The 13,680-nt window shown below is 48.0% G+C and overlaps 1 protein-coding gene across 1 annotated transcript in view; it reads right to left on the reverse strand.

Annotated features, from left to right (window-relative positions):
• The window catches only part of cacna1hb (calcium channel, voltage-dependent, T type, alpha 1H subunit b), a 104,850-nt gene that overhangs the window by 27,539 nt on the left and 63,631 nt on the right, over positions 1-13,680 (reverse strand). Inside the window, exons 16-21 of the mRNA XM_031811433.1 lie at positions 13,586-13,680; positions 11,273-11,575; positions 10,856-10,956; positions 8,709-8,832; positions 8,087-8,155; positions 7,668-7,852 (exon numbers count right to left, since the gene is read on the reverse strand). The exon at positions 13,586-13,680 is cut by the window's right edge and continues 138 nt beyond it. Coding sequence (XP_031667293.1) covers positions 7,668-7,852; positions 8,087-8,155; positions 8,709-8,832; positions 10,856-10,956; positions 11,273-11,575; positions 13,586-13,680 — 877 coding nt within the window. The remainder of the gene's footprint in view (positions 1-7,667; positions 7,853-8,086; positions 8,156-8,708; positions 8,833-10,855; positions 10,957-11,272; positions 11,576-13,585) is intronic.

The following is a 13,680-nucleotide window of genomic DNA, read 5'->3' on the forward strand; positions in this document are numbered from 1 at the left end:
ATGACAGTAAACAGACAGCTAGGAGAGACAAGCTGACGTGACAGTAAACAGACAGCTAGGAGAGGCAAGCTGATGTGACAGATAGCTAGGAGAGACAAGCTGACATGACAGTAAACAGACAGCTATGAGAGACAAGCTGACGTGACAGTAAACAGACAGCTAGGAGAGACAAGCTGACGTGACAGTAAACAGAAAGCTAGGAGACACAAGCTGACGTGACAGACAGCTAGGAGAGACAAGCTGACGTGACAGACAGCTAGGAGAGACAAGCTGACATGACAGTAAACAGACAGCTAGGAGAGACAAACTGACGTGACAGATAGCTAGGAGAGACAAGCTGACGTGACAGACAGCTAGGAGAGACAAGCTGTCGTGACAGATAGCTAGGAGAGACAAGCTGACGTGACAGATAGCTAGGAGAGACAAGCTGACGTGACAGTAAACAGACAGCTAGGAGAGACAATCTGACATGACAGATAGCTAGGAGAGACAAGCTGACGTGACAGATAGCTAGGAGAGACAAGCTGACGTGACAGTAAACAGACAGCTAGGAGAGACAAGCTGATGTGACAGACAGCTAGGAGAGACAAGCTGACGTGACAGATAGCTAGGAGAGACAAGCTGACGTGACAGATGGCTAGGAGAGACAAGCTGACGTGACAGATAGCTAGGAGAGACAAGCTGACGTGACAGTAAACAGACAGCTAGGAGAGAAAGGCTGACGTGACAGTAAACAGACAGCTAGGAGAGACAAGCTGATGTGACAGTAAACAGACAGCTAGGAGAGACAAGCTGACGTGACAGAGAGCTAGGAGAGACAAGCTGACGTGACAGACAGCTAGGAGAGACAGGCTGACGTGACAGACAGCTAGGAGAGACAAGCTGACGTGACAGACAGCTAGGAGAGAGACAAGCTGTCGTGACAGATAGCTAGGAGAGACAAGCTGACGTGACAGATAGCTAGGAGAGACAAGCTGACGTGACAGTAAACAGACAGCTAGTAGAGACAAGCTGACATGACAGTAAACAGACAGCTAGGAGAGACAAGCTGACATGACAGTAAACAGACAGCTAGGAGAGACAAGCTGACGTGACAGTAAACAGACAGCTAGGAGAGACAAGCTGACGTGACAGACAGCTAGGAGAGACAAGCTGACGTGACAGTAAACAGACAGCTAGGAGAGACAAGCTGACGTGACAGACAGCTAGGAGAGGCAAGCTGACATGACAGTAAACAGACAGCTAGGAGAGACAAGCTGACGTGACAGTAAACAGACAGCTAGGAGAGACAAGCTGACGTGACAGTAAACAGACAGCTAGGAGAGACAAGCTGACATGACAGTAAACAGACAGCTAGGAGAGACAAGCTGACGTGACAGTAAACAGACAGCTAGGAGAGACAAGCTGACATGACAGTAAACAGACAGCTAGGAGAGACAAGCTGACGTGACAGACAGCTAGGAGAGACAAGCTGACGTGACAGACAGCTAGGAGAGACAAGCTGTCGTGACAGATAGCTAGGAGAGACAAGCTGACGTGACAGATAGCTAGGAGAGACAAGCTGACGTGACAGTAAACAGACAGCTAGGAGAGACAAGCTGACGTAACAGTAAACAGACAGCTAGGAGAGACAAGCTGACATGACAGTAAACAGACTGCTAGGAGAGACAAGCTGACGTGACAGACAGCTAGGAGAGACAAGCTGACGTGACAGACAGCTAGGAGAGACAAGCTGTCGTGACAGATAGCTAGGAGAGACAAGCTGACGTGACAGTAAACAGACAGCTAGGAGAGACAAGCTGATGTGACAGATATCTAGGAGAGACAATCTGACGTGACAGACAGCTAGGAGAGACAAGCTGACGTGACAGATAGCTAGGAGAGACAAGCTGACGTGACAGTAAACAGACAGCTAGGAGAGACAAGCTGACGTGACAGATAGCTAGGAGAGACAAGCTGACATGACAGTAAACAGACAGCTAGGAGAGACAAGCTGACGTGACAGTAAACAGACAGCTAGGAGAGACAAGCTGACGTGACAGACAGCTAGGAGAGACAAGCTGACGTGACAGTAAACAGACAGCTAGGAGAGACAAGCTGACGTGACAGACAGCTAGGAGACAAGCTGACATGACAGTAAACAGACAGCTAGGAGAGACAAGCTGACGTGACAGTAAACAGACAGCTAGGAGAGACAAGCTGACATGACAGTAAAAAGACAGCTAGGAGAGACAAGCTGACGTGACAGATAGCTAGGAGAGACAAGCTGACGTGACAAATAGCTAGGAGAGACAAGCTGATGTGACAGACAGCTAGGAGAGACAAGCTGACGTGACAGTAAAAAGACAGCTAGGAGAGACAAGCTGACATGACAGTAAACAGACAGCTAGGAGAGACAAGCTGACGTGATAGATAGCTAGGAGAGACAAGCTGACGTGACAGATGGCTAGGAGAGACAAGCTGACGTGTCAGTAAACAGACAGCTAGGAGAGACAAGCTGACATGACATATAGCTAGGAGAGACAAGCTGATGTGATAGACAGCTAGGAGAGACAAGCTGACATGACAGTAAACAGATAGCTAGGAGAGACAAGCTGACATGACAGTAAACAGATAGCTAGGAGAGACAAGCTGACGTGACAGACAGCTAGGAGAGACAAGCTGACGTGACAGACAGCTAGGAGAGACAGGCTGACGTGACAGACAGCTAGGAGAGACAAGCTGACGTGACAGACAGCTAGGAGAGAGACAAGCTGTCGTGACAGATAGCTAGGAGAGACAAGCTGACGTGACAGATAGCTAGGAGAGACAAGCTGACGTGACAGTAAACAGACAGCTAGTAGAGACAAGCTGACATGACAGTAAACAGACAGCTAGGAGAGACAAGCTGACATGACAGTAAACAGACAGCTAGGAGAGACAAGCTGACGTGACAGTAAACAGACAGCTAGGAGAGACAAGCTGACGTGACAGACAGCTAGGAGAGACAAGCTGACGTGACAGTAAACAGACAGCTAGGAGAGACAAGCTGACGTGACAGACAGCTAGGAGAGGCAAGCTGACATGACAGTAAACAGACAGCTAGGAGAGACAAGCTGACGTGACAGTAAACAGACAGCTAGGAGAGACAAGCTGACGTGACAGTAAACAGACAGCTAGGAGAGACAAGCTGACATGACAGTAAACAGACAGCTAGGAGAGACAAGCTGACGTGACAGTAAACAGACAGCTAGGAGAGACAAGCTGACATGACAGTAAACAGACAGCTAGGAGAGACAAGCTGACGTGACAGACAGCTAGGAGAGACAAGCTGACGTGACAGACAGCTAGGAGAGACAATCTGACGTGACAGACAGCTAGGAGAGACAAGCTGACGTGACAGTAAACAGACAGCTAGGAGAGACAAGCTGACGTAACAGTAAACAGACAGCTAGGAGAGACAAGCTGACATGACAGTAAACAGACTGCTAGGAGAGACAAGCTGACGTGACAGACAGCTAGGAGAGACAAGCTGACGTGACAGACAGCTAGGAGAGACAAGCTGTCGTGACAGATAGCTAGGAGAGACAAGCTGACGTGACAGATAGCTAGGAGAGACAAGCTGACGTGACAGTAAACAGACAGCTAGGAGAGACAAGCTGACGTGACAGATATCTAGGAGAGACAATCTGACGTGACAGACAGCTAGGAGAGACAAGCTGACGTGACAGATAGCTAGGAGAGACAAGCTGACGTGACAGTAAACAGACAGCTAGGAGAGACAAGCTGACGTGACAGTAAACAGACAGCTAGGAGAGACAAGCTGACGTGACAGACAGCTAGGAGAGACAAGCTGACGTGACAGTAAACAGACAGCTAGGAGAGACAAGCTGACGTGACAGACAGCTAGGAGACAAGCTGACATGACAGTAAACAGACAGCTAGGAGAGACAAGCTGACGTGACAGTAAACAGACAGCTAGGAGAGACAAGCTGACGTGACAGATAGCTAGGAGAGACAAGCTGACGTGACAAATAGCTAGGAGAGACAAGCTGATGTGACAGACAGCTAGGAGAGACAAGCTGACATGACAGTAAACAGACAGCTAGGAGAGACAAGCTGACGTGACAGATATCTAGGAGAGACAATCTGACGTGACAGACAGCTAGGAGAGACAAGCTGACGTGACAGTAAACAGACAGCTAGGAGAGACAAGCTGACGTAACAGTAAACAGACAGCTAGGAGAGACAAGCTGACATGACAGTAAACAGACTGCTAGGAGAGACAAGCTGACGTGACAGACAGCTAGGAGAGACAAGCTGACGTGACAGACAGCTAGGAGAGACAAGCTGTCGTGACAGATAGCTAGGAGAGACAAGCTGACGTGACAGATAGCTAGGAGAGACAAGCTGACGTGACAGTAAACAGACAGCTAGGAGAGACAAGCTGACGTGACAGATATCTAGGAGAGACAATCTGACGTGACAGACAGCTAGGAGAGACAAGCTGACGTGACAGTAAACAGACAGCTAGGAGAGACAAGCTGACGTAACAGTAAACAGACAGCTAGGAGAGACAAGCTGACATGACAGTAAACAGACTGCTAGGAGAGACAAGCTGACGTGACAGACAGCTAGGAGAGACAAGCTGACGTGACAGACAGCTAGGAGAGACAAGCTGTCGTGACAGATAGCTAGGAGAGACAAGCTGACGTGACAGATAGCTAGGAGAGACAAGCTGACGTGACAGTAAACAGACAGCTAGGAGAGACAAGCTGACGTGACAGACAGCTAGGAGAGACAAGCTGACGTTACAGATAGCTAGGAGAGACAAGCTGACGTGACAGTAAACAGACAGCTAGGAGAGACAAGCTGACGTGACAGATAGCTAGGAGAGACAAGCTGACGTGACAGTAAACAGACAGCTAGGAGAGACAAGCTGACGTGACAGACAGCTAGGAGACAAGCTGACATGACAGTAAACAGACAGCTAGGAGAGACAAGCTGACGTGACAGTAAACAGACAGCTAGGAGAGACAAGCTGACATGACAGTAAACAGACAGCTAGGAGAGACAAGCTGACGTGACAGATAGCTAGGAGAGACAAGCTGACGTGACAAATAGCTAGGAGAGACAAGCTGATGTGACAGACAGCTAGGAGAGACAAGCTGACATGACAGTAAACAGACAGCTAGGAGAGACAAGCTGACGTGATAGATAGCTAGGAGAGACAAGCTGACGTGACAGATGGCTAGGAGAGACAAGCTGACGTGTCAGTAAACAGACAGCTAGGAGAGACAAGCTGACATGACAGATAGCTAGGAGAGACAAGCTGATGTGATAGACAGCTAGGAGAGACAAGCTGACATGACAGTAAACAGATAGCTAGGAGAGACAAGCTGACATGACAGTAAACAGATAGCTAGGAGAGACAAGCTGACGTGACAGATAGCTAGGAGAGACAAGCTGACGTGACAGACAGCTAGGAGAGACAAGCTGACGTGACAGTAAACAGACAGCTAGGAGAGACAAGCTGACGTAACAGTAAACAGACAGCTAGGAGAGACAAGCTGACATGACAGTAAACAGACTGCTAGGAGAGACAAGCTGACGTGACAGACAGCTAGGAGAGACAAGCTGACGTGACAGACAGCTAGGAGAGACAAGCTGTCGTGACAGATAGCTAGGAGAGACAAGCTGACGTGACAGATAGCTAGGAGAGACAAGCTGACGTGACAGTAAACAGACAGCTAGGAGAGACAAGCTGACGTGACAGATATCTAGGAGAGACAATCTGACGTGACAGACAGCTAGGAGAGACAAGCTGACGTGACAGATAGCTAGGAGAGACAAGCTGACGTGACAGTAAACAGACAGCTAGGAGAGACAAGCTGACGTGACAGTAAACAGACAGCTAGGAGAGACAAGCTGACGTGACAGACAGCTAGGAGAGACAAGCTGACGTGACAGTAAACAGACAGCTAGGAGAGACAAGCTGACGTGACAGACAGCTAGGAGACAAGCTGACATGACAGTAAACAGACAGCTAGGAGAGACAAGCTGACGTGACAGTAAACAGACAGCTAGGAGAGACAAGCTGACGTGACAGATAGCTAGGAGAGACAAGCTGACGTGACAAATAGCTAGGAGAGACAAGCTGATGTGACAGACAGCTAGGAGAGACAAGCTGACATGACAGTAAACAGACAGCTAGGAGAGACAAGCTGACGTGACAGATATCTAGGAGAGACAATCTGACGTGACAGACAGCTAGGAGAGACAAGCTGACGTGACAGTAAACAGACAGCTAGGAGAGACAAGCTGACGTAACAGTAAACAGACAGCTAGGAGAGACAAGCTGACATGACAGTAAACAGACTGCTAGGAGAGACAAGCTGACGTGACAGACAGCTAGGAGAGACAAGCTGACGTGACAGACAGCTAGGAGAGACAAGCTGTCGTGACAGATAGCTAGGAGAGACAAGCTGACGTGACAGATAGCTAGGAGAGACAAGCTGACGTGACAGTAAACAGACAGCTAGGAGAGACAAGCTGACGTGACAGATATCTAGGAGAGACAATCTGACGTGACAGACAGCTAGGAGAGACAAGCTGACGTGACAGTAAACAGACAGCTAGGAGAGACAAGCTGACGTAACAGTAAACAGACAGCTAGGAGAGACAAGCTGACATGACAGTAAACAGACTGCTAGGAGAGACAAGCTGACGTGACAGACAGCTAGGAGAGACAAGCTGACGTGACAGACAGCTAGGAGAGACAAGCTGTCGTGACAGATAGCTAGGAGAGACAAGCTGACGTGACAGATAGCTAGGAGAGACAAGCTGACGTGACAGTAAACAGACAGCTAGGAGAGACAAGCTGACGTGACAGACAGCTAGGAGAGACAAGCTGACGTTACAGATAGCTAGGAGAGACAAGCTGACGTGACAGTAAACAGACAGCTAGGAGAGACAAGCTGACGTGACAGATAGCTAGGAGAGACAAGCTGACGTGACAGTAAACAGACAGCTAGGAGAGACAAGCTGACGTGACAGACAGCTAGGAGACAAGCTGACATGACAGTAAACAGACAGCTAGGAGAGACAAGCTGACGTGACAGTAAACAGACAGCTAGGAGAGACAAGCTGACATGACAGTAAACAGACAGCTAGGAGAGACAAGCTGACGTGACAGATAGCTAGGAGAGACAAGCTGACGTGACAAATAGCTAGGAGAGACAAGCTGATGTGACAGACAGCTAGGAGAGACAAGCTGACATGACAGTAAACAGACAGCTAGGAGAGACAAGCTGACGTGATAGATAGCTAGGAGAGACAAGCTGACGTGACAGATGGCTAGGAGAGACAAGCTGACGTGTCAGTAAACAGACAGCTAGGAGAGACAAGCTGACATGACAGATAGCTAGGAGAGACAAGCTGATGTGATAGACAGCTAGGAGAGACAAGCTGACATGACAGTAAACAGATAGCTAGGAGAGACAAGCTGACATGACAGTAAACAGATAGCTAGGAGAGACAAGCTGACGTGACAGATAGCTAGGAGAGACAAGCTGACGTGACAGTAAACCGACAGCTAGGAGAGACAAGCTGACGTGACAGTAAACAAGGGTGTTATTAGTTGAATTGTTTTCACAAGGTACAGTACAAACACACGTTACATCACACACCTGAGGGGTCGAAGGGTACGCAGGAGTCGCAGCACTCTGAGGATTCCTAGGATACGGTTACCGCCGGCGGATGCTATGGAAACCAGAATGTCCAGCAGAGATACAAACACCAACAGTCCATCCAGAACATTCCAGCTGCTCTTCAGATAGACTGCTTCACCTGAGTACAGACCCTGGGCTACCACCTACACACACACACACACACACACACACACACACACACACACACACACACACACACACACACACACACACACACACGCTAAATGTGTTACCTTAACTAAATGTGTTACCTTAACTAAATGTGTTACCTTAACTAAATGTGTTACCTTAACTAACTGTGTTATCTTAACTAAATGTGTTACCTTAACTAAATGTGTTACCTTAACTAAATGTGTTACCTTAACTAAATGTGTTACCTTAACGGTCATCTCTGCTATGAAGATCACAGTGAAGATATGGTTGGACACACTGAGGAACACTCTCTCCTGAAAACACAACACACACACACAGGGTTAGTCTATCTAGCTTCCTGTGAAAACAACTATTTTGTGTCTGTATGTCTGGTCTCTCCAGAGTGATGGTCTCACTGTACTGTGTGTCTGTATATCTGGTCTCTCCAGAGTGATGGTCTGACTGTACTGTGTGTCTGGTCTCTCCAGAGTGATGGTCTTACTGTACTGTGTGTCTGGTCTCTCCAGAGTGATGGTCTTACTGTACTGTGTGTCTGTATGTCTGGTCTCTCCAGAGTGATGGTCTGACTGTACTGTGTGTCTGGTCTCTCCAGAGTGATGGTCTGACTGTACTGTGTCTGGTCTCTCCAGAGTGATGGTCTGACTGTACTGTGTGTCTGGTCTCTCCAGAGTGATGGTCTGACTGTACTGTATGTCTGGTCTCTCCAGAGTGATGGTCTGACTGTACTGTATGTCTGGTCTCTCCAGAGTGATGGTCTGACTGTACTGTGTGTCTGTATGTCTGGTCTCTCCAGAGTGATGGTCTGACTGTACTGTGTGTCTGGTCTCTCCAGAGTGATTGTCTTACTGTACTGTGTGTCTGTATGTCTGGTCTCTCCAGAGCGATGGTGATGCAGTTGAGGAAGATGAAAAGGAGGATTATGTGATCAAACATCTTGTGAGTTATCACTCTCTGACACCACTGACGAAACCTGGGGAGGATGGAGAGAGAGAGGGGGGGAGAATATTATTATTATATATATTATTATAGTCTAATCCAGTCCAGTCCAGTCTAGTCTAAACCAGTCCAGTCTAGTCCAGTCTAGTCTAAATCAGACCAGTCTGGTCCAGTCTAGTCCAGTCTAGTCCAGTCCAGTCTAGTCTAGTCCAGTCCAGTCTAGTCCAGTCTGGTCCAGTCTAGTCCAGTCTAGTCCAGGCCAGTCCAGTCTAGTCTAGTCTAGTCCAGTCCAGTCCAGTCTAGTCCAGTCTGGTCCAGTCTAGTCCAGTCCCGTGCTTCTACACCTGCATTGCTTGCTGTTTGGGGTTTTAGGCTGGGTTTCTGTACAGCACTTTGAGATATCAGCTGATGTACGAAGGGCTATATAAATAAATTTGATTTGATTTGATTTAGTCTAAATCAGACCAGTCTGGTCCAGTCTAGTCCAGTCCAGTCCAGTCTAGTCCCGTCTGGTTCAGTCTAGTCCCATCTGGTCCAGTCTAGTCCAGTCCAGTCCAGTCCAGTCCAGTCTAGTCCAGTCTAGTCCAGTCTGGTCCAGTCTAGTCCCGTCTGGTTCAGTCTAGTCCCATCTGGTCCAGTCTAGTCCAGTCCAGTCCAGTCTAGTCCAGTCCAGTCCAGTCTAGTCCCATCTGGTCCAGTCCAGTCCAGTCCAGTCTAGTCCAGTCCAGTCCAGTCTAGTCCCATCTGGTCCAGTCCAGTCCAGTCCAGTCTAGTCCAGTCCAGTCTGGTCCAGTCTAGTCCCATCTGGTCCAGTCTAGTCCAGTCCAGTCCAGTCCAGTCTAGTCCAGTCTAGTCCAGTCTAGTCCAGTCTCGTCCAGTCTAGTCCAGTCCAGTCCAGTCTAGTCCCATCTGGTCCAGTCCAGTCCAGTCTAGTCCAGTCCAGTCCAGTCCAGTCTAGTCCAGTCCAGTCCAGTCTAGTCCAGTCTAGTCCAGTCTAGTCCAGTCCAGTCTGGTCCAGTCTAGTCCAGTCTGGTCCAGTCTGGTCCAGTCTGGTCCAGTCTAGTCCAGTCTAGTCCAGTCTGGTCCAGTCTGGTCCAGTCCAGTCCAGTCCAGTCTAGTCCAGTCTAGTCCAGTCTAGTCCAGTCTGGTCCAGTCCAGTCCAGTCCAGTCTAGTCCAGTCCAGTCCAGTCCAGTCTGGTCCAGTCTGGTCCAGTCTAGTCCAGTCTAGTCCAGTCTAGTCCAGTCCAGTCCAGTCTAGTCTAGTCCAGTCCAGTCCAGTCCAGTCCAGTCCAGTCTAGTCCAGTCTAGTCCAGTCCAGTCCAGTCTAGTCCAGTCTAGTCCAGTCCAGTCCAGTCTAGTCCAGTCTAGTCCAGTCCAGTCCAGTCTAGTCCAGTCTAGTCCAGTCTAGTCCAGTCTAGTCCAGTCTGGTCCAGTCTAGTCCAGTCTAGTCCAGTCTGGTCCAGTCTGGTCCAGTCTGGTCCAGTCTAGTCCAGTCTAGTCCAGTCTAGTCCAGTCTAGTCCAGTCTGGTCCAGTCCAGTCCAGTCCAGTCTAGTCCAGTCCAGTCCAGTCCAGTCTAGTCCAGTCTAGTCCAGTCTAGTCCAGTCTAGTCCAGTCCAGTCCAGTCTAGTCCAGTCCAGTCCAGTCTAGTCCAGTCTAGTCCAGTCCAGTCCAGTCTAGTCCAGTCTAGTCCAGTCCAGTCTAGTCCAGTCTAGTCCAGTCCAGTCTAGTCCAGTCTAGTCCAGTCTAGTCCAGTCTAGTCCAGTCTGGTCCAGTCTAGTCCAGTCCAGTCTAGTCCAGTCCAGTCCAGTCTAGTCCAGTCCAGTCCAGTCCAGTCCAGTCCAGTCCAGTCTAGTCCAGTCCAGTCCAGTCTGGTCCAGTCTAGTCCAGTCTGGTCCAGTCTAGTCCAGTCCATAATAATACTATTGTTATATATATTATTATATATATTGCATGAAGCTGGTATTGAAAAATAACATTTATATTTAAACACAAAAAACACAAATGAAAGTGTGTGGTGCATGAATGTGTGTTTGACCCTGTGTGTGTGTGTCCTGACCTGTTACATGGGGAGAACAGGTAGAGAGCCCAGTCCTCATGATCTCTACACCACTGGGGTTTATAGGGCTCCAGGACCAGCTTCACCCGCAAACACACACTCTGAAACACACACACACACACACAGCATCAGACACACACAGTCAATACACACATAATGTATATCTACACACACTCTGAAACACACACACACACAGCATCAGACACACACAGTCAATACACACATAATGTATATCTACACACACTGTCCAGAGGGATACACTAACACACACACACACTCTGAAACACACACACACACACACACAATGACACACACAGCATCAGACACACACAGTCAATACACACATAATGTATATCTACACACACTGTCCAGAGGGATACACTAACACACTACACACACACACACACACAGACTCACCTCCTCAGCGTCCTCCTCCTCCTCCTCGTGGTCGCTATAGTAACGTAGGGTCCCGGCGTCAGGGAGGTGAAAGGTCTTCCCGTTACAGTCAGGTGGGCGGAGCATCGGCACGGTCAGATACTCTGATTGGTCCAGGAGGTCGAAAGACTCCTCCCTGCTCCACCCCCAGCTGGGATTGGACCATTCTGACCCCGCCCCATCTGACAGCAGAGAATCCCTCTCACTTGATTGACTCCTCCGCTGCTGTAGGCTGGGACCTCGGCCAATAGAAGACCAGCTGGCGCGTCGGCTGTCCCATGGAGACTGACCAATCACAGCACAGCATAGAGAGACGTTAGGATGTGTGTGTTTGTGTGTGTTAGCATGTTATATTGCACTGTTTTAGAACAGTGGTAGTAGAACCTCTCCTCTGGGACCTCTGGGACCCACCAGCCGTTCCATGTTATAGAACAGTGGTAGTAGAACCTCTCCTCTGGGACCTCTGGGACCCACCAGCCGTTCCATGTTATAGAACAGTGGTAGTAGAACCTCTCCTCTGGGACCCACCAGCCGTTCCATGTTATAGAACAGTGGTAGTAGAACCTCTCCTCTGGGACACACCAGCCGTTCCATGTTATAGAATAGTGGGAGTCGAACCTCTCCTCTGGGACACACCAGCCGTTCCATGTTATAGAATAGCGGGAGTCGAACCTCTCCTCTGGGACCCCCAGCCATTCTATTCCACAGCTAGCACCTGATTCAACTGGTCAACTAAATATTAAAACCTGTTTGGGATAGGGGGCAGCATTTTCACATTCGGATGAAAAGTCTCCCCAGAGTAAACTTCCTGCTACTCAGGCCCAGAAGCTAATATATGCATATTATTAGTAGTATTGGATTGAAAACACTCTTAAGTTTCTAAAACTGTTTGAATGATGTCTGTGAGTATAACAGAACTCATATGGCAGGCGAAAACCTGTGGCAAATCTGAGGTTTGTAGTTTTTCAACTCATTGCCTATCAAATATAGTGTCTATGGGGTCATATTGCACTTCCTAAGGCTTCCACTAGATGTCAACAGTCTTTAGAACCTTGTTTGAGGCTTCTACTGTGAAGTGGGGGCAATGAGAGCTGATTGAGTAAGAGGTCTGGCAGAGTGGCATGAGACGATCACACACGCACCCGTGAGAGCGACGTGCGTTCCATTGCATTTCTATAGACAAAGTAATTCTCTGGTTGGAACATTATTATTATCTTATATATGATAAGATTTATGTTAAAAACATCCTAAAGATTGATTCTATACATCGTTTGACATGTTTCTACAAACTGTAATATAACTTTTGGACTTTTCGTCTCAACTTTCGCATGGACTTGCCCGCGCCTTGTGAGTTTGGATTTGTTTACTAAACACTTAAACAAAAAGGAGGTATTTGGACATAAATAATGGACTTTATCAAACAAAACAAACATTGATTGTGGAACTGGGATTCCTGGGAGTGCATTCTGATGAAGATCATCAAAGGTAGGTGAATATTTATAATGCTATTTCTGACTTCTGTTGACTCCACAACATGGCGGGTATCTGCATGGCTTGTTTTTGTGTCTGAGCGCCGTACTCAGATTATTGCATGGTGTGCTTTCGCTGTAAAGCTTTTTTGAAATCTGACACAGCGGTTGCATTAAGGAGAAGTTTATCTAAAGTTCCATGTATAATAGTTGTTTCTTTTATCAATGTTTATTATGAGTATTTCTGTAAATTGATGTGGCTCTCTGAAAATTCACCGGATGTTTTCGAGGCACTACATTACTGACCATAAAGCGCCAATGTAAACTGAGATTTTTTCGGATATAAATATGAAAACATACATGTATTGTGTAACATGAAGTCCTGTGAGTGTCATCTGATAAAGATCATCAAAGGTCAGTGATTAATTTTATCTCTATTTCTGCTTTTTGTGACTCCACTCTTTGGCTGGAAAATGGCTGTATGGAGCGGAACCCACGGCCTTAACAAGTTTGAAGCCATTGACAAGGTGAATCAGGTGGGATAGTTCAGCCATTGACAAGGTGAATTAGGTATGATAGTTCAGCCATTGACAAGGTGAATCAGGTGGGATAGTTCAGCCATTGACATGGTGAATTAGGTGTGATAGTTCAGCCATTGACAAGGTGAATCAGGTGAGTTCAGAGCTACTACATAATTGTGAAACGTCTGGGGCTCCTCGAGGAGAGAACCACTGGTCTAGAGTGTGTGTGTGTGTTTATATGTGTGTTTGCGTGTGTGTATATGTGTTTGTGTGTGTGTATGTGTTAGTGTGTGTGTATGACTCACCGGCGACCTGGGGTCCAGGGTGTTGCTTGTATCCGTAGAGACGGCGCTGCCCCGTCGTGATTGGCTGTCGCAAGTTGTGGGCGTGGCCAATGTGT

The sequence above is a fragment of the Oncorhynchus kisutch genome, unplaced genomic scaffold (genome assembly GCF_002021735.2).
Source record: "Oncorhynchus kisutch isolate 150728-3 unplaced genomic scaffold, Okis_V2 Okis01b-Okis20b_hom, whole genome shotgun sequence".
NCBI classification, from domain to species: domain Eukaryota; kingdom Metazoa; phylum Chordata; class Actinopteri; order Salmoniformes; family Salmonidae; genus Oncorhynchus; species Oncorhynchus kisutch.